Genomic DNA, 20823 nt, shown 5'->3' with positions numbered 1-20823 from the left:
GAGAAATCTGAGCTTAGTCTTATTGTTTACCCCTTATAGGGGTGTAACTTTTTGTTTTTCCCGTGCTTTCAGGATTCATTCTTTGTCTTTGGTTTTGGTGAGTTTGATGATGATATGTCTTGGTGATTTTCTTTTGGGGTCTATCCTGTTTGATGTTCGTCGGACTTCTTTAATAGATATATTCTCATTTTTTATCATATCCTGAAAATTCTCTTTCAACAAATCTTTGACAATTTTTTCTGTGGTTTTATTTGTCTCTTTCTGTTCTGGAATTCCAATTACACATAGGTTATTCCTTGTGATGGTATCCCACATGAACCTTAGGCTTTCTTCATTTTGTTTTGATCTTTTTTCTGATTGATCCCTTTCCAAAGAAATATTGAGATATTTTTCTTCAGTCTCACTAATTCTATCTTCCATTGATTCAATTCTGCTCCTTTGCCCATTCAATGTCTTATCTATTTCTGAAAATTTAGTATTAATCTTCTGGATTTCTATGTGTAGATTTTGTATCATCTGTAATTTTTCATTTGTCATTTTGTTCTTGTATTGTCTTTCAAAATTGTTCTAGGGTTTTCTCTGTTTTCTTCCATTTTGTCAGTGTTTTCCTTGATTTTTCTCTCAATTAGTTGGAGATACCTAAATATAATTCTTTTGAATTCCTTATCAGGGAGTTTCAATGCTGCATCTTCTTTAGGGATGTGTTTTGGGTCTGTATCCTGGTTCCTTGTTTCTCCTGCTTTATCTTACTTCTTTGTGTGCACTGTGATGCTCTGTTGTCGCTTAGGCATTATTACATTTTTTGTGTTTATACTTAATTGGTGATTGTATGTTGAAGTGACTTGCCCACGATTTTCATTTTGTTTTGTTTGTATGTTATCTATGTGAGCAGGGTACTGTGCTGTGCTCCTTTATTCACTACTTGGCAGCACTGATACACTCACCACCTGCCTCCTTTCCTGTTGTCAGCCTCCCATATGTCCCTGCTATCCTTGGCAAACACAGCCTATTCTTAGATCCCTGGAATCCAAATGAGAATGCGGTCACTTTAAAACCCAAAATGGACACTACTTACAAAGATTCAAAATGGCTGTGTCCTTGGTCACATTAAATATCCAAAATGGCTGCTGGTTGTTAAGTATTCAAAATGGCTGCACCCTTGGTCACGTCAAATATCCAAAATGGCCACCACTTGTAAACATTCAAAATAGCTTCACCCTTGGTCACTTTAAATATCCAAAATGGCTGCACCCTCTGGACAGTGGAAAGTTCATAGCTTAGGCTGTTTCTCTCCTTGCTGTTTCCCTTCCCAGTCAAAGGCCACCAGTGCAGTCATCCCTGCAGCCAGCCCTTGGCAATTAGGGCTGATCTTTAGGTCAATTCTCAGGTCCCAACACCACTTGGAAATATTCAGGCTGTTGGTCCCGTCAGAGTAGCTGACAATCCACTGCTCTGACCATCTGTGTACTCACTGTTTTCGTTCAGGTTTTTCCACTTGTTGGTCCCTAATCCACTTCGGTACACTTCCTTTCAAAGCTCAGGGATCCAGGATTATCTTCTGTATCTCTGTCAATTGGTTTCTCTTTTCTTTGTTGAAGAGGGTCTGTATAGCTTTTCCGCCTAGTCCTCCATCTTACCAGAAGTCCTGAATGTACTATGGACTTTTAGAAGAATAAATAGATATGTCTTGGGGGAACTACAACCAGAATGCTTCTTAGAAGGGAGAATGGCCAGACTTTGCCTCTTGTACTTTGGTCAGATTGTCAGAAGGAACCATCCTTGAGGAAGGATGTCATGCTGACCCTTTACTGCACCTAACAACAACAATGTCCTTTAGGTTCATCCATGTTATGAGATGTTTCACAGATTCATCATTGTTCTTTAATGCTGTGTAGTATTCCACTGTGTGTACATACCACAGTTTAACCATTCATCCGTTAACAGGCATTTAGGTTGTTTCCATCTTTTTGCTATTGTGAATAATGCTCCAATAAACATGGGTGTGCATATACCTGCTTGTGTCATGACTCTTATATAGGATATATACTTGTTGTTAGATGTTGTTGAGTCAGCTCCAACTCATAGAGACCCTATATACAACAGAATTAAATACTGCCCCATCTTGTGCTAGGCTCACAATCCTTCCTATACTTGAGCTCACTGCTGCAGCCATTGTGTCAATCCATCTTGTTGAGGGCCTTTCCCTTTGTGCTGACCCTCCATTTTACCAAGGGTGATATCCTTCTCCTGGGAATGGTTCCTTCTGACAACATGACCAAAGTAGGTGAGACTAAGTCTGGCCATTCTTGCTTCCAAGGAGTATTCTGGCTGCACTTCTTCCAGGACAGATTATGGATTGCTGGATCTTATATGTCTATTTCAGCTTTTTTTTTAAGGAAGTCCTGTTTTCCACAGTGGTTGTACTATTTTATAGTTCCACCAGCACTATAGGAGGGTTCTATTCTCTCTACACCTTTGCCAGCATTTGCTATTTTCTGTTTTTTTGAACGTTGCTATTAATGCTGGTGTGAGATGACATCTCCTTGTTTTGATCTGTATCATTCAAATGGCTAATGATCATTTGCATTTCATCAGTGTTTGTTAGGAGCCCTGGTAGCGCAGTACCTAAGGCATCTGATTGCTAACAGAAGGAAGGTTGGGCAATCTACTTCTGTAGTGATACCGCCTCAGAAACCCAAGGAGGGGTCATTATGAGTTGGATACAACTCTATGGCAGTGGGTTTGGTTTTTTTTTTTTGGTTATGTGTTTGTTGGCTGCCTGAATGTCTTCTTTGGTGAAGTATCTGTTCAAGTCCTCTGCTGAATTTTTAATCAGATTATTTGTCTTTTCTTTCTAAAGTGTTGAAGTTTTCTATAAATTTCATACATTAGCCCCTTGTCTGACATGTCATTGCCAATTTTTTTCCCCAGTCTGTGGGCTCTCTTTTTATTCTTTTTGGTGAAATCTCTTGATGTGCATTAGTGTCTAATTTTTAGGAAGTTCCCAATAATTTATTTTGGCTTTTGGTGTTTGTCTATTTTTAGTTATGTTTGATCATGTATTTATGCCATATATTAGGGTCCCTAAATTTGTCCCTATTTTTTTCTCTGATGATCTCTATAGTTTTAGATTTTATATTTAGTTCTTTGATCCAACTAGAGTTTGTTTTTGTATATGGTGTGAGATATGGTTCTTGCTTCATTTTTCTACAAATGGATATCTAGTTTTGCCAGCACAATTTGTTAAAAAGACTATGTCTTCCGCATTAAATGATATTTGTCAAAGATCTGCTGCCTGTAGGTGCATGAATTTACCTCTGAATTCTCAATTCTGTTCCATTGGTCTGTGTGTCTCTCATTGGACCAATATTAAGCTGTTTTGACCACTGTGGCTGTGTAGCAGGTTTTGAGATTGGGAACTGTGAGGCCTCCTACTTTGTTCTTCTTTAGTGCGCTTTACTTACCTGGGGTCTCTTTCCTTTCCACAAAAAAGTTGATTAGTTTTTCCATCTCTTTAAAGAATGATGATGGAATCTGGATTGGCATTGCATTATATCTGTAGACCACTTTAGGTAGTACTGGCATTTTCAATTTGTTAAGTCTTATTATTCATGAGCATGGTATATATTCTTCTTCTTATGTAGGTCTCTTTTGGTTTCTTGTAATAGTGTTTTGTAGTTTTCTTTGTATAAGTTTCCAGTTAGATTTATTCCTAAATACGTCATCTTTTGGGCAGTTATTGTAAATGGTACGTTTTCCTGATTTCCTTTTTGGAGCTCTCTTCATTGGTATAAAGGAATCTTACTGACTCTCGTATGTTGATCTTGTACCCTGTCACTTTGCTGAATCTTTCAATTAGTTCCTGTAATTTTCCTGCTGAGTCTTTGGAATTTTCTATGGATATGATCATATCATCTGCAAATAGAGATGTTGCTGTTGTTGTTATGTGCCATCCAGTGGGACCTGACTCATAGAGATCCCTCCCTGGGTTTCTGAGGTGGTATCACTATGGAAGTAAATTGACCAACCTTTCTTCTGAGGAGTGGCTGGTGGGTTTGAACCACCAGCCTTCTGGTTAGCAGTCAAATGCCTTACTCACTACACTACCAGAGCTCCTTCAAATAGAGATAGTTTTACTTTTTTTTTTTTTGCCAATTTGTATGCCTTTTACTTCCTTTTTTTGCCTTACTGCTCTGTCTAGGACTTCCAATAAATATTGAAGAAAGATGTGTATAAAGGGCATCCTTGTAGTACCTATTAGTAAGGAGAATGCTACTAGTCTCTCTGTGCACGTGAGAGCTGGACAAAGAATAAAGAAGACAAGAAGAGTTGATGCCTTTGAGTTGTGGTGTTGGGGAAGAATACCAAAAGTACCTTGGACTGCCAGAAGAACTAACAAATCAGTCCTGGAAGAAGTGCAGCTTTTGGCCACTGCTTTTGTGTATATGCCCTTAATTATGTTGAGAAATTCCCCTTCTTTTTCTATTTCATTCAGCATTTTTATCAAGAATAGACAGGTGTTAGATTTTGTCAAATGCCATTTCTGCATCAATTGATATGATCATGTGGTTCTTTCCCTTTGTTTTATTTATGTGGTAGAGTCCATTGACTGTTTTTCTATTGAATCATAGTTGCACACCTGATATGAATCCCACTTGGTCATGATGTATTATTATTTTTTAAAATGGTATTTAATTCTATTGGCTAGGATTTTGTTGAGAATTTTTGTTTCTATGTTCATGAGGGATATTTGTAATTTTCTTTTTCAGTGTTGTCTTTGACTGACTTTGGTATCAGGGTTATGCTTGCTTCATAAAATGAATTTGGGAATATTCCTTCCTTTTCTATATCCTGGAATTGTTTGAGTAGAATTGGTGTCAGCTCTTCTCTGAATGTTTGGTAGAATTCACCAATGAAGCTGTCTGGGCCAGGACTTTTTTTTTTTTGTTGTTGGGAGTTTTTTTATGACTTGTTCCATTTCTTCTTTTGTTATGGGTCTATTTAAAATTTCTACCTCAGTCCATGTTAGGTTAGGTAGGTAGTGTGTTTCTAGAAATCCATATATTTTTCCGTTGTTGTTGTTGTTAGGTGCTGTTGAGTTGGCTGTGACTCATAGCAACACTATGTAAAACAGAATGAAACAATGCCCAGTCCAGCACCAGCCTCACAATCACTGCTGTTACTGAGCCCATCGTTGCAGCCACTGTGTCAATTCATCTAGTTTCTCTTTTTCATTGACCCTCCAATTTACCAAGCATGATATCCTTCTCTAGTGAATAGTCCTTTCCAACAAGTATGACCAAAGTAGGTGAGACAAAGTCTGGCCATGTTCACTTCCAAGAAGCATTCTGGCTGCACTTCTTCCAGGACTGATTTGTTAGTTCTTCTGGCAGTCCATGGTACTTTCAGTATTCTTCCCCAACACCACAACTCAGAAGCATCAACTCTTCTTTGGTCTTCCGTGTTCATTGTCCAGCTCTAATATGCACATGAGGTGATTGAAAACACAATGGTTTCGGTTAGGTGCACCTCAGTCTTCAAAGAGACATTTTTGCTCTTCAGCACTTGAAAGAGGTCTTTTACAGCAGATTTTCCCAATGCAATACGTCATCTGATGTCTTGACTGCTGTTTCCACTGGTGTTGATTGTGAAACCAAGTAATATGAAATATCTGACAATTTCAATCTTTTCTCCATTTATCATCATTCTCCTTATTGGTCCAATTGTGAGGATTTTATGTTGAACCTGCATATGGCAGGTGTCTTCTAGGTTTTCAAATTTGTCAGGGTACAATTCTTCACAATCAAAACTAAAACCAAACTCACTGCCATAGACTTGGTTCCAACTCATAGCGACTCCCATTGGGTTTCTAAGGGTAAATCTTTACGGAAGTAGATTGCTCCATCTTTCTTCCGTGAAGTCATAGTATCCTGTTATTATCCTTTTCATTTCAGTAGGCTGCTTGGACTTTTAAGACAAAAGGCATGGAGTAAGTCCTAATTGGGTTAAAAAATTTCTCTGGTGGCACTAATGTTTAAGCATTCAACCTTTAACTGAAAGGTTGGCAATTTGAATCTATCCAGAGTAGCCTCAGAAGAAAGTCTGAAAATCTGCTTCTGTAAGGTCACAGTCCCGAAAACCTTACAGAGCACACTTCTACTCTGCAACACACGGAGTTGCCATGAGTCAGACGGACTCAATGGTAACTGGTTTGGTCAGTTTATGGGCTAATAAACTAGATAATGAATTCTATTAACATAAAGCCTACAATAAGAATGCATGGTTGTGAGTATAGACTATAGGGAGTCTCCTTTGAGCACAGTCCAGGTACTTCACAGACCATCTTGCAACATCCATTTCATAAGCCCAGAAGCCATTTGTGTTACTTCTGGGTAACTTCCAGCATTCTAGATGATGAAGATTGCCAGATAATAGCCTTCAAAAGAATAAGATATTCTTATACATGTTCCCCAAAACTCAATACCAATTCTAAGTGAAGTGCCATCTTTCCAAACAATTATATTCTAACACATTAAAGGAAACTCCATTTTCTGTTACATTTTTTGTAATACATTTAACCCCATATTTATTTTTTCAAAACTCTAAAATAAACTGGGGGAAAAAAGCACAATAATCTATACTTTGTAATTATTCAATAGCAGTGTACTATGAAACAATTTCCTTTGATTTAATTCACCTTTCTGTACCTGTATTATCAAGAAGTATAATCATGTTATTCCAAGCCAAACTGTGCTCTGGTTTCAGCACAGTCGCATTTCTCCATGCGTTCAATGCATCCATATGACGGTTTAGGTCCGCATACTGAAAATAAAGTACAGATACACATACACACACAATCAGTATTCCAATTTTTCTACTTTCCCTCTCTAAGACATTATGACCAAAAACAACCCCAAACAAAAAACTCATATTTATTGAGCATCTAATTTCCTTTTAAAAATTTTATTGTATTAATATAGATATATCATATACATATGAAAACATTTCCAATTTCACATTTTTTACATGTATAATTCAATGACACTGATTACATTCATGATGGTGTGCAACCATCACCACTATCCCTTCCCAAATCACTCCATCATCATTAACAGATGCTCAGTGCATCCCTAAGCCATGACTTCCCCTTCCCCACTCCTTGTCACCCCTCGTAATCACTAAAAACTTTGGCCTCTATACATTTGCCTTGTCTAGAAATTTCTTATAAGTGGGGTCATACAATATTTGTCCTTTTGTAACTGACTTATCTTACTCAGCATGATGTTTTCAAGGTTTACCTATGTTGTAACATATATTAGGACTTCATTTCTCTTTGTGGCTCAAAAATGTTCCATTGTATGTATGTATTACAGTTTGATTATCCATTCATCTGTTGGTAGAATTTAGGCTGTTTCATGCTTTTAACTTTATATTAACTCATTTAATCCTCAAAACATCAATCCCATTGATATAGATACTATTACCATCCCCATTTTACGCATGGAACAAGTGAGTCATAGGTTAAGTAACTTGCCCAAAGTTACACATTTAGAAATGGTGGAGCATGAATTAGGACCAAGTAGTTTGGCTCTGAAGCCTGCAACCTCTTAACCTATTACTTAGTGTCAAATCATGTTTTAGACTACTGAAGAGAGTTAAGCTAAAAGCCAAATCTTTAGTCTTTTACCATGAAGACTTCATGGAGTACTGATGAAGTATTATTTAGAATAGCAGAAAGAATATTTCATGTGATTAAAAGTTGTATGTATCAAATTCAACTTGTGAAGAATGGTCGAGCAGTCCCTTTCTACCTACACCTAAACTAAATATAAAAATATGAGTATATTCTATCAGAAACACTTTGTAAACTCCTTGGAAAAGTCTTATGCAATAGTGTAAAACCCCTTGGCTAACAGGACCTGTTTATCTCATTTATGAAACAGAGATTGTTATTTTCTCTTGACAGGGAATTCTGTTTAATATCAGCAACAGTGCAAAATGGCTGGCTCCCAATTTGCATAGCTAATAAAGAGTACACAGAGGGAGAAAATGCGAATTTTTTTAGGTGGTGATCCTCTTGCCTTCTTCAATTCAGTTTAAATGCACATTTCATCTGAATGTACTTTATTTCTTTAACTCTGGAAAAAGTACAAATGATAATGATTAAGAGTTTAAGGCTACTTCAGTATTTACTGTCAAGTCTGTCTTTTCATTAGATGACAGAAACATTTTTACTTGCCCTGTGACCCATATAGCAAATAGGTGGCATATTATGCAAGAAAAAGGAAGGTTTAATGAATTATGGAAACATGTACAAATATTCATTTACTAAAAATGCTGTCAGAATTTCCCATGAGACTCAGAAACTCAAGTTATAATATTTTGTCCCTTAAACGAAGACATGAGGTGAAAGTTCAAAAAATTAAAATAATTTGGGATACTTAATTATATAAATATTTCACTGTCTGTCTGTCTTTGGTGTTCTATTGCTTTCTCAGTCAATTTTCTCCAGCAAATGGCATGCATGAGTCACTAGCCAAAACCTGTGATGACATTCTTTCTAACACATCCAGCAAAGCCAAGGTAACTTATTTTGCAAATCAGTATCTTCACATATTTTTACTACTTCTTGGAAAAAAACAAAGAATCAGGTAAAATTTGTTTATTTTTTTAACCTCTACCTTTTTTATTAGAAATGTATGTATGTATTACATACCTTTTAGGAGCTCTGGTAGCATAATGGCTAAAGCACCTGACTGCTAACCAGAAGGCTGGCGGTTCAAACCCACCAGCCACTCCTCGGAAGGAAGGTTGGGCAATCCTACTTCCGTAGTGATACTGCCTCGGAAACCCAAGAGGGATTGCTATGAGTCGGGGCTGACTCGATGGCACATAACAACAACAACAACAACCTTTTTTATAGGAGCTCTGGTAGCATAGTGGCTAAGGCACTTGACTGCTAACCAGAAGGCTGGTGGTTCAAACCCACCAGCCACTCCTTGGAAGGAAGGTTGGGCAATCCACTTCTGTAGTGATACCACCTCAGAAACCCAAGGAGGGGTCACTATGAGTCGGGGCCAACTCAATGGCACATAACACCACCACCACCACCACCACCAACAACAACAACCACCACCCTTTTTACAGCATCTCTACAAAGTGAACAAACACTTTAAGGGAACCAGAGAAAAGGATGATTTGATAAGAACTACCCATCCAGAAGGAGACAGATAATGTGTGCACTATTTACGTGTTGTTTCCCAGTCCTATGCCTGCCATTTCCCAGGTTCCTTTGCCACTTGGCTCCTTGTTAAGTTTCTGCCAATTGGAGTTACAGATGGAGATTAGATGGTGGGAAGAGAGGAGGAGTAGCCCTTTTACCCTCACTCTCTGCCTGTTCTGGCAGTGTTTCTGGTGTGGCTATGTTCTACCCCCCCCCCCCAAGTCCCAGTACTGGAGGCAGTGGACCTTCTCCACAGTTCCAGCTCCAGAGGGACCAGCCCCGCCTCCAGGATCTCAGCTCTCGAGAGATGAGCTCCTGAGATGGTGGGCCCTTCTCTAAGCTCTTAAATTCTGGAAGAACCACTTCCTTCCATTTGTTCCCCCAGCCCTATGGAGAGTAACTGTTTCCTTTAGTACTTAATCTGAGTTAATATCACCTTTCTATGTTTGCTCTTTCAGTCTTCCAACAACTTTCCAACCAATTCCCTGTATAACATCTTCTCTCCTTAAAATACTTAGCATGGTTTCTGTTTTCCTGCCTGGGTCCTGACTGATAGAGGTACTCAGTCCTTACATAATGAACTGGCTCTAGTTATAAGACCAGTCACTATTGCTGCAATTTTCTAACATCAGCAATGTGTCCCAAAAAATCCAGCTCTTCTCAATTTCCTATTCCATAAAATAACCAAAGCTATTCCCTTATTTGGGTACAGAAATGAAAATAAATTTCTATCTCCAATTATTAAAGAGTGATGAAAGAGGATTTTTGAAAAATAAACTTTTAAGTTATTTTCTCTCAATCACCAATATATAAATGTGTTGGCTGAGCGTTAAAGATTAAGCTCTTAATGCTTTCAAGCTGTCAAGCTGGAAAAAGCTGATAATTAAACAATGGAGAGCAAAATCTTTAAATAAGCAAGAACAATTGGCAGTAAAGAACACAGAAAGATCATTTCATGGTAGCACAATTAGTGAAAACATAAAGAGCAGTACAAGGTCTCAATGTGTACATACTATGGATGATTTTCTCAGTTAAAGTGGCACCAAATTCCAAGGACTGGAGAACATGATAAAATCCTGTATTTTATATTCTATGTTCCTTTCTTTGGATGTAATTCTTGTAGAATGCTGATTTGGTTTAAATTTTCTATTCTCCAAATCTCAAGGAACTGTAGTAGCATGCAGCTAGTAGGGGAGGAATAGAAGGGAACAGCTGAAGTAAGACTGCTGTCTTAGAGCTTTGAAGTATTAACTTAGGAGGCTATAGGCAGATACAGTTACTTCAAAAGCAAAAGCCTAAAAGAAGAGCTACCTCCAAAAAAAAAAAAAAAATTGTAAGACTATCAAGTATAATATCCTACTAAATACTATTATAATGATGTCATTAGATGCTGTCCAGTTGATTTTTGACTCACAGTGACTCCATGTAACAGAGCGGAACTGCCCCAGAGGGTTTTTTCTAGACTATAATTCTTATGGAAGTATTTACCAGATCTTTCTCTCCAGGAGCCTCTGAGTGGGTTCAAACTGTCTACCTTTTAGTTAACAGCAGAGCACTTACCCATTGCACCACCAGGGCTCCTTTTTACTAGTTTAATAAACACAGTAAATAGAAACAGTAATACCCAATTAGCTCCCATCCTCCAGCCCCACACTCTCAGTTCATTAACTTTGTAAGGACCAACCCAGCATTTCATGTGATTGAAAAGTGTAGTCTCTACTTCTATCATTATGCTGAGGTTTTACTGCTCTCCCCTACCCAACCATATCCCCCAGAAAGAACAATTTATCACTAGAATGGATTTAGGTCTCCTCAAATCTTCAGGTTTCATAGACATAGCTGTCTCAATATTAAATTATATAACTAGACCATAAAGCACAGAATTTTAAAACATAAAAGAAAATGGAAATACATGCAAGGTCAAATGGCTCTGAAGAAAGTTATTGGGACAACAGTTATACCTTGCCATCCAATCTTCTTTGTTTAAATATTTTGCTGCTCCATAGGTGGGGTCACATTACTGCCTCCTTCCCTCTGTGCCCAGGGAAAAGTAATTCAGCTTTTCCACACAAAAATAAGCATCTAAAGATGGCATCTTTATATGATATAGCATAGTTCAAGAATATCTTTCATATTTTAAATAATAAAAACATTCAAACCACCTCACTTTAAAATTTATCACACAAGCATCATCCACTCGTTTAAAGTGATGTATTCAAAGTGGGAAAAGTAAAACTATAGCAATAGTCATAAGTCCTTGTCATCTTCTATTTCTACAATTCATAGACTCATGGCTACCCAGTTGAGAAACAAAAGCTATTAAAACCAAAGACATTCATGTCCTGGTAAAAACTGAAGTCTAGTTTTCAATAAATTTAAAGCAGTTAATATTTTCTAGGTTGCTTTCCCCAAACAGTCCCCTTGGCTCTGACCTGATCAGATGGTTGGGTCAATGTTCAGACAGATCTGCTTCCCAGATGCAGGCCAAAGACAGGGCACTGGAATCTCTTGAGGAATTTTCTTTTTCTTTTTTTTTTTTTAAATACAGATTTTCTATGGAGCTTTCAAGTCCCTACATTTGGGATGGAATGGGATGATTTGGAAATGCAAGCATTAACAGTAACACCATGCCACTTCAGGCCTTTATAATGGGAATAAACAGATATTTCTTTAGAACAATTTAGATGTAACTGTACATATGAGGCTAAACTAGACAAAATCTGGAAAGCTCTGTATATAAACCCATTGCTATCGAGTTGATTCAGACTCATAACGACCCTATAGGCCATAGTAGAACTATTCTAATAGGATTTCCAAGGCTGTAAATCTTTATGGAAGCAGGCTGCCACATCTTTCTCCCACAAAGCAGCTGATGGGTTCAAACCACTGACCTTTCAGTTAGCAGCTGAGCACTTAACCACTGCATCACCAGGGCTCCTCCCTCAACTGTATATAAACCTCTTTAGAAATCATATCACTATACATATATTCCAGTTTGGCTAAAATCAGCAAAAGCATTTCCCCTTAGTAATTTTATCTGAAAAGACTAAATATACTAGGGCCTCTTGGTTTGGTATCTATTTATGGGGGAAGTGGTGGTTCTTTCCTGCCTTCTGTGGAGAATTGGGTTCGAGTCTTGACCAATGCTCTTCATGCACAGTCAGTCATCTGTCAGTAAAGGCTTGTGTGTTACTACAATGCTGAACAGGTTCCACAGGGCTTCCACACTGAGATTGACTAGGAAGAAAGACCTGGCAATCTACTTCCAGAAATCAGCCAATGAAAACCCAACTGATCAGAACTGTTGGATCCGCAATGATGAGGGTGATGGCACGGGACCAGGCAGTGTTTCATTTTGTTGTGCACGGGTTCCTAGGAGTCAGGTGCCAGCTTGATGGCAGCTAACAACAGCATATACACTTGGCTTCTTAAAACCATATGAAAAGGTTGGTTGAGGGGTTAGGATAAGCATTCTTGATTAAAGAATTTTGCTATTTGTATGTAAGTCTCATTTTCTTTGTCAAAAAAATCAAAGGAGCAGTTCCCTCCAGGAAGGAGAACACGGGAAGCTCAGAAATCACACTATGGGTTTGTTTTCTCAATCTCAGTTTTTATTCAATCCATGCTTTGAAAACAGAGAAACTGATGTTTATCAGGAAGTTACCCCTTGGAGTATTGTTTTACAGGGCTGAAGGGACTTAAATTTTTTTTTTTTAACTTATCCTTTAGTTTAACCTGTTGCTTTTGTGATCTCTTAAGCATATCTAATTCGAGTTGGACCATTCTCTTGTTAGAACTTAAATAATAATGTTGTTGTTGTTGTTATGTGCCGTCGAGTTGGCCCCGACTCATAGCGACCCCTCCTTGGGTTTCCGAGGCAGTATCACTACGGAAGTAGATTGCCCCATCTTCCTTCCGAGGAGTGGCTGGTGGGTTTGAACCACCAGCCTTCTGGTTAGCAGTCAAGTGCCTTAGCCACTATGCTACCAGAGCTCCCTAAATAATAATAACAATAATAAAATTACTTACATGGAAACCTAACAGCAACCTTCAATTGAGATAATCCTATGTGAAAGTACTTTATAAAATGCAGAACGGCAGATGTATTACTACTGCCATTTTTATTCTGAAGAAGGACCAAAAATCCTTTTCCTTCCACAGCTGCAAGAGCACCCTACACTTACCAAACGCCCGAGGTTGTAGTAACAATCTGGGTATTTTCTTCGGTGTTTAATTGCTGTCCGGTAGCTCTGTTCCGCTGCTTCGAACCGCTTCAGGCTGTTCTGCACTATACCTAAATTCATCCATGCAGCAGCAAAGTCTGGCCTAGCAGAGCATTTGCAAAAAAGATAATAATAAATAAAGAAAGACTTTAGAGCAGGGAATGCAGGAACTAGTTTCCTTGTCACTAGCTTAATTATAAAAACAATGCTTACTGTATTTGTACAGCCAAAGACAGCAACTCCTCAGCTTCCTGTAGTTCATTCCTTTCTTTTAAGATATTTCCAAGATTATTCATGGCATGAACATACTTGGGATTTAATCTGGAAGTTGAGAGAGAAAACAAGCTGGCTGTTAATGCTTAGTAGCTTTCATTAAACTCTAAGGAATTGACAAATATATATTAAAGGTGGGGCCTTAAAGGAGACAGGATTTTAATATTAGGAGGTTAAAACATTATGTGTATATAAATGACATTTCTTATGTGTGCAGTACCTTACAGCTTCCCTGTAATATCGGATGGCAGCTGTTTGGTTGCCATTATCAGCCAGGTTTTTGCCAACATTGTAGTGAACCTGAAAACGGAGATAACAATTTGGCCATTAGCAGGTACTTTTCTTTACTCAGAGTCTGGGTACCTAATACATCTTCTAACTGAGGACAAAAGGTAAAACCAAAAACAAAACCTACTGCCACTGAGTTGATTCTGACTCATAGCGACCCTGTAAGGACAGAGTAGAAAGAACTGCCCCTAGGGTTTCCTAGGCTATAAATCATTATGTAAGCAGATTACCTCATCTTTCTCCTGCAGAGCAGGTGGTGGGTTTGAACCACTGACCTTTTGGTTAGCAGCTTAATGTTTTAACCACAGTGCCACTAGAGCTCCTTTACAAAAGGTAAAGGTAACAAAAAAAAAAATAAAATAAAATAAAAAAAAATCACCCACCAGTGCCTCACCTAAAATGGTATAGAGAGTACACCTGGGGCTTCCTTTAATCCCTCACCCTGTCAGGAAAGATTAGAAAAAGGAAGGTGATAAGCAGGTATTAGGAGCTCTGGTGGCATAATGCCTAAGGCATTTGACTGCTAACCAGAAGGCTGGCAGTTCAAACCCACCAGCCACTCCTCGGAAGGAAGACTGGGCAATCTACTTTTATAGAGATACCGTCTCAGAAACTCAAGGAGGGGTTGCTATGAGTTGGATGCATTCAATAGCAGTGAGTTTGGTTTTTTTTTGAAGCAGATATTATGACTAAAGTATGATAGAAAGAAAAGTAAAGCACTTACCAGATAAAACTGGAAAATTATGAAACTAGGTTGTTTTTACTACCATTGTTGTTGGGAGCCATTGAGTCAATTCTGACTTAGTGACTGAGGTAGTTAAATTTGTATGTCAACTTGGGTAGGCCTGGTTGAGTAGCTGGGCAGCTGGTGGTAGTTATTCCCCATGATGAGACTGGCAATCAACTCCGTGGTGGGATCTACCACAAGCAGCTGAGTACCTGCCTTTGGGATGTGGTCTGCTTCCTGTATATAAGGAGAAGCCTTGGGGATAGTTTCTAGATTATGGCATACTTGAACCCCGCATGTAGCCATGTTGTTGTTCAGAAACGTGCCATGCTCTGCCAACCTTGGGACTTTCAATGGACTTAAGTTAATGGCCTGCCGTGTGGTCTGGTAACATTGAGACTGTGCCATTTTATTTGTTGACTTTGGGCTTATTAGCCTCAGCAGCCAGTAGCTGTCTGAGTAAAGAGATGCCTCTAGCTTCAATGGGCCGGGAGCAAGAGGCAGAGCTGAAGCCCAAGGCTGAGGGGCTTTCACACAGCCCCTAGAGCCTGGTACTTGGAACTCAAGATTTAAAGCTGCCCAAACTGTAAGAGAATAAACTCCTGTTTGTTAAGGCCATTGCATTTGTGGTATTTCTGCTAGAGTGGCACTAGATAACCAATACAGTCACCCCATAGAACAGAGGAGAACTGCTCCTTAGAGTTTTATTTTATTAATTCTTTTTTTTTTTTTAATTAATTGTTATTTGGGTGAAAGTTTACAGAGCAAATTCATTTTCCATACAACAGTTCATACACATTTGTTTTCATGACATTGATTGCAATCTCCACAATGCAATAGTTCTCTTCCATTTCCTCCCTGTGGTTATATTTTCCCCATGTCTTTCTTTGATATACATTCCTGCCCTCTGACCTATCTCCTTTTGCAAATACTGCCCTTTTCATCTCCCATTCTAAGGAGTGTACTTACTTGGCATAAATGTTCACCTTATATGGTTGTCTATTGTTTGGCTAGAAACCACCAGAGTGAGTTCAATTCCAGGCCTGAAGGGTGACTGCCCACAGTCTTGGGGGTTTCATCTGTCTCTAAGGCTGTAATCTTTCTGGCAGAAGATCACCAGGTCTTTTCCCCCACAGAGCCACCAGGGGGTTCAAACCACTGACCTTTCAGTTAGCAACCAAACACTTAACCATTGTGCTACCAAGTCTCCTTATTTTTACTACTACCCTCAAATTCCCTTCTCTGGTGGCGTAGTGCTTAAGGCACTACTAACCTAGTAGTAACCAGACTGCTAACCAGAAGGCTGGTGGTTCAAACCCACCAGCCACTCCTTGGAAGGAAGGTTGGGCAATCTACTTCTGTAGTGATATTGCCTCAGAAACTCAAGAACGGGATACTATGAGTCGGATCTGACTCCAAGGCAGTGAACTGTTTTTGTTTTTCTTTTGGTATACACTACTACAGGAGCTCAGGTAGCATAATGCCTAAGGCATTTGACTGCTAACCAGAAGGCTGGTGGTTCAAACCCACCAGCCACTCCTCAGAAGGAAGATTGGGCAATCTACTTCTGTAGAGATAACACTTCAGAAACCCAAGGAGGGGTCGCTATGAGTCACTATGAGTCAGATCCGACTCGATGGCAGTGAGTTTGGCTTTTTTTTTTTATATACACTACTGTTGTTCTGTTAGAGTTAAGATCATAGAAGTCAAATCACACATAAACAACTAGCCTGTCCACCCATTTTAAACAAATTCAACCCTTTCTTATATGACATCTTTCCCATGTAGTATTGTAAGCATGTTTCATTCTGTTGTACACAGGGTTGCTATGAGTCAAACCAACTAAGTGGCACCTAACAAAAACAATAACAATATTATAAGCATTTTAGTTTATGGCTAATAACATATTCCCTCCTTCATTCCATCAGGGAATGACTGAATGCCCACTGGGCACAGGCATTGTGCTATCAGATAGATTTATAATCATGACCAAATTCCTGCAGATCCCTGGCACTAACCGTGGTCTAAAAGTTAGGAACCTAGAATTCATTCTAGACAAATGGCACTGAGGGCACTGAAAAAAGATTAATCATGAGGACTGGCTTGAGGGACTCAGGGAAGGTTATATTTAGGAAGGGACCTTGAAGCTGAGATCAAAAGGGGGAGTTACTAGAGAAAGGAGATTCAGGTGGAGTAAGAGTGTCCCAGGCAGAGGAGGCACCATGTGCAGGGTTCCTGTGCCAGGAGGAAGCCTGATGTGTCTAAGCAACTACAGGAAGCCTATGAATGTGGAGTGCAGAGGGCAAAGGAGAGGAGGGCTGGAGTGCTTGGGAGCAGGCCGAGCAAAGAAACTTGAACTAGGGCAGAAGCTTTCATCGTTGCCTTAAGCGTGATAGAAAGCTCATGCAGCATTTGTAAGGCAGGAGTATAAGAATGGCAGAGGGTCATCATCAGATTTATGTTTATTTAAAATAAATCATCTAGTTGTGCTGTGGAAAATAGATGGGAGTGGGGTAGAAGCAGGTATCAGGAGTCCAGTGAGGGGCTAGGCTGTGGTCCAGGCACATCAGCAGGCGGTGGTGGTGAGAGAAGTAGAGGAATGTGAGGGATACATAGGAAGGAAAAAAGCCACAGATACTGATGCTGTATTGGATATGAGAGTGGAGAAGTGTGTCTAGAGTGAATTCTATGTTTCAAATTTTCAGACCACCACCTGTCTGTCAGTTTGTTGTGCTGTGGTGGCTTGTGTGTTGCTATGATGCTAGAAGCTATGCCATCAATATTTCAAATAGCAGCAGGATCACCCATGGCAGGAAGACTAAGACAGACTAGGAAGAAATGTCTGGTGATCTACTGCTGACAGTTAGCCAGTAAAAATCCTATGGTTCACAACAGAATATTATTCACTATAGTGCTGAAGGATGAGCCTCCTAGGTTGGGAGGCACTAAAAATACACAGTGACTGGAACAACAGACTCAAGCACATGAATGGTCATGAAGATCGTGCAGCACTGGGCAACGTTTTGTTCTGCTGTACACAGGGTCACCCTGAGTTACAGCCACTCCACAGGAGCAACAACAACTTAAGAATTACAGGGATGGCAATGGCTTTTAAGGGATATAACTGGCGAACAGGGAAAAAGTAAAGAATTATGTTGATTTTGAAGTCCTTTGAGAAATCCAGGAGCTCTGGTGGCATAGTGCCTAAGGCATTTGACTGCTAACCAGAAAGCCGGCAGTTCAAACCCACCAGCCACTCCTTGCAAGGAAGGTTGGGCAATCTACTTCCATAGTGATACTGCCTCAGAAACCCAAGGAGGGGTCGCTATGAGTTGGATCTGACTTGACGGCAATGAGTTTGGAGGTTTTTTTTTTTTTTTAGAAATCCAGTGGAGAGACCAGGATAGCAATCCAAGCTCAGGTGAGGAGTGGCTTGGTTGCTCCTATGGCAGGCAGGGATATGCAGATGGCAAGAAAGAGCCCTGGGTGGGTGTGATCACCCAGAGAGTGAACAGCCAGGTGGAGGAGTAACTCTTTTAAAACCATAACATTGTTTTACTCTTCCAATCAAACTAAAAGCAGAAGAAACCAACAGGGAATACAGTAAGGTAAAGAGCGAATGAGGAGAGAACTTTTAATTGATTGAAGAGACTAGAAGAAAATAGGACACACAGCTGTAAGCCGACCAGAAATTCTCAGGTAATCTTAACTTACATGCCCCTGAGAGGCCAAATGACAGCATTTCCTCAGTTGTACTTTGGCTCAGAATAAATTGCAAAGAAAGCAGCAGGCAGCAGGACTAAGAACCGGGCAGTGAGATTGCATAGGCTCATTAGGACTATTATTTAGCAAAAGCATTTACTGAGGAACAGAATCTCCTTTTGGAGCTTTACAATGTAAAGGACAATAGCAATCTCAGAAGAGATGAGGTAAGGGAGATTCTTTGAATTAGGGACAGTAAGAGTGACTAATAAGAGTCATAGTAATACTGGTAGCTGGCACAGGCTAGTGTCATTCATATGCCAGGTGCAGTGTTTGGCAGAGTATCCACATCATCTCTTCCTCACAACTGCCCTGAGAGGTAGCTGCTATGATCTTCCCTTCTGAACTGATAAACTGCTTTGACTTCTGAAGTGTTTTACCTAAGGCTGTGATGCTTCTCACTACTCTATTTATTGTTGTGCTGTGTAGAGATGAGGCAGCGACTTGAAGTAACTTGCACATCTACTCATTCATACCATTTTTTTTCCTTAAAGTAAAATAATGTTCCTGGTAGTGAAATACCCAAACCAACCCACTGCCACTGAGTCGATTCTGACTCGTAGCAACCCTTTAGGACAGAATAGCAATGCCTCAAAGGGTTTCCAAGAAAGATGAGCAGACTGTCTCATCTTTCTCCTGCAGAGTTGCTGGTAGGTTCCAACTGCCAATAGTTTGGTTAGCAGACAAATGGCTTAATCGCTGCACCAGCAAAGCACCTTGTAGGGAAATTTAGTAATGGTTTAAACACATTCAACTAACATTACCTCTGGACACTGCCTCAAAACTGCCTCTGAAAATATAATACACCCTGCCTTATCAATCTTAACCTACAATTATAGCCCTACTTGAAAAATACTAATATGCCTCAAAGGGTATGGACATTCTTTAAGCACAGATGTAACAGACATATTCCCGACCTGTCAATTTTAAAGTATATTCATTTATTTTTACCTTATCTGACAAAAGGAATCACAAGCAGGGGAATAATAGGTAATATAAATATGCATGACTGTGCACCATGCAGTCTAATTTAAACTTTCTGAACCCAATTATTGTCCATTAATATGTATCATCATCTTCAAATTGTAGCTTGGAAGAGGCTCCATTAATGCTATCGTCAGAGCACACATTTTTAAAAGTGGCCTTGAAATGGTTAGGGTTTGTACTCCCCTCGCCCCAAACTGGATGTACGACTTCAGCCCCGCTCATACAACAAAGGAAGGAAAGGCAGGGGCTTCCAACCTGCCAGCATTGTCCTTGTGGTGGCAAGAATACAGATACAGCTTCAAGACACAGACTTCAACAGGACTCCTGCCTCTCCCACCACAAGCTCCTGCTGCTTCCCTTTGTCACAGGAAATTCTGTTTTCTCAATAAAAAGCTCAAACAAGGAGTTCAGCTGCCCTCTGCAGTAGAGACAGTGTTCTGTTCTATACCCAGAACAGAGGACCAAGGGAGAAACACTGGGCACTTTAGAAATATAAACTGTGGTTATTTAAATGGAACGAGTTAAAATCTGATCAGCCTGAGCAGGCAAGCTTTCTGTAACTAAGAACTGGTAAACAAATTTATCCAAAGGTCAGCTTGAACCTCTGTGTTAAAGAGGGAATTATTTGAAAAGGAAATAGCTGCCTAGATAACCCCTTGTTAAAAACTCTTGGAATCCGTTTACTTAAAATGGGGTTTAAAGAATAAGTGATTTTTGTTCCCATGGGATGTAAAAGATTGAACAAGCCTGATCATTCTTCAACTTTCCCTCTGGCCTTTGTGATTCATTCACTGAGGCAATGAACCAGCACAAGAAAGCACAAACAAAAGCAACTGCTGTAGCCCATGATGTGGAAGTGCAAATGCAGTAAAAGAATCAATAACAAAATGCAGTACTGACACCAGTGCTAACACCAGTTTGTTAGTGGAAAACGTTCTGCCAACATTTGGTAGTAAACTTAAAAACAACAACAACAACAAAAACAATTAAACATATCAAAACTCAGTAACTCATCCTTGGTTACTTCTTTTTTTTTTTTATTTTTTTTGAAAGTGAACATTGATTTAATAATAGCATCAACATTGAGTTCATATTCCAATTTCTCACCTGGTCCCCAAAATGTTCTTTATATATGTTTTTAAGGCCAAGATCCAGTTAAGTTTTTTTTTTTAATTAGGATTTGGGTGAAGATTTACAGAGTAAATTCACTTTTCATACAGCAGTTCACATATACTTTGTCTCATGTCCTTATCTATCATGTGAAGAAATCCACAGAAGCACAGCTTTCATGTGTTTGCAAATTTAGTTTTTTTTTTTAATTAGGATTTGGGTGAAGATTT

General features: G+C 39.3%; 1 protein-coding gene across 1 annotated transcript in view; it reads right to left on the bottom strand.

Moving 5' to 3' along the window:
* The window catches only part of TMTC4 (transmembrane O-mannosyltransferase targeting cadherins 4), a 120634-nt gene that overhangs the window by 14061 nt on the left and 85750 nt on the right, over positions 1-20823 (bottom strand). Inside the window, exons 11-14 of the mRNA XM_007948147.2 lie at positions 13940-14019; positions 13660-13767; positions 13408-13549; positions 6708-6822 (exon numbers count right to left, since the gene is read on the bottom strand). Of these exons, the coding sequence (XP_007946338.1) occupies positions 6708-6822; positions 13408-13549; positions 13660-13767; positions 13940-14019 (445 nt within the window). The remainder of the gene's footprint in view (positions 1-6707; positions 6823-13407; positions 13550-13659; positions 13768-13939; positions 14020-20823) is intronic.

Source organism: Orycteropus afer, unplaced genomic scaffold (genome assembly GCF_000298275.1).
Source record: "Orycteropus afer afer isolate SDZICR_OR568_19922 unplaced genomic scaffold, OryAfe1.0 scaffold00206, whole genome shotgun sequence".
In the NCBI taxonomy this organism is placed as follows: domain Eukaryota; kingdom Metazoa; phylum Chordata; class Mammalia; order Tubulidentata; family Orycteropodidae; genus Orycteropus; species Orycteropus afer.
Note: the sequence above shows the minus strand (reverse complement) of the source record. Positions and strands in the feature narration are given on the sequence as shown.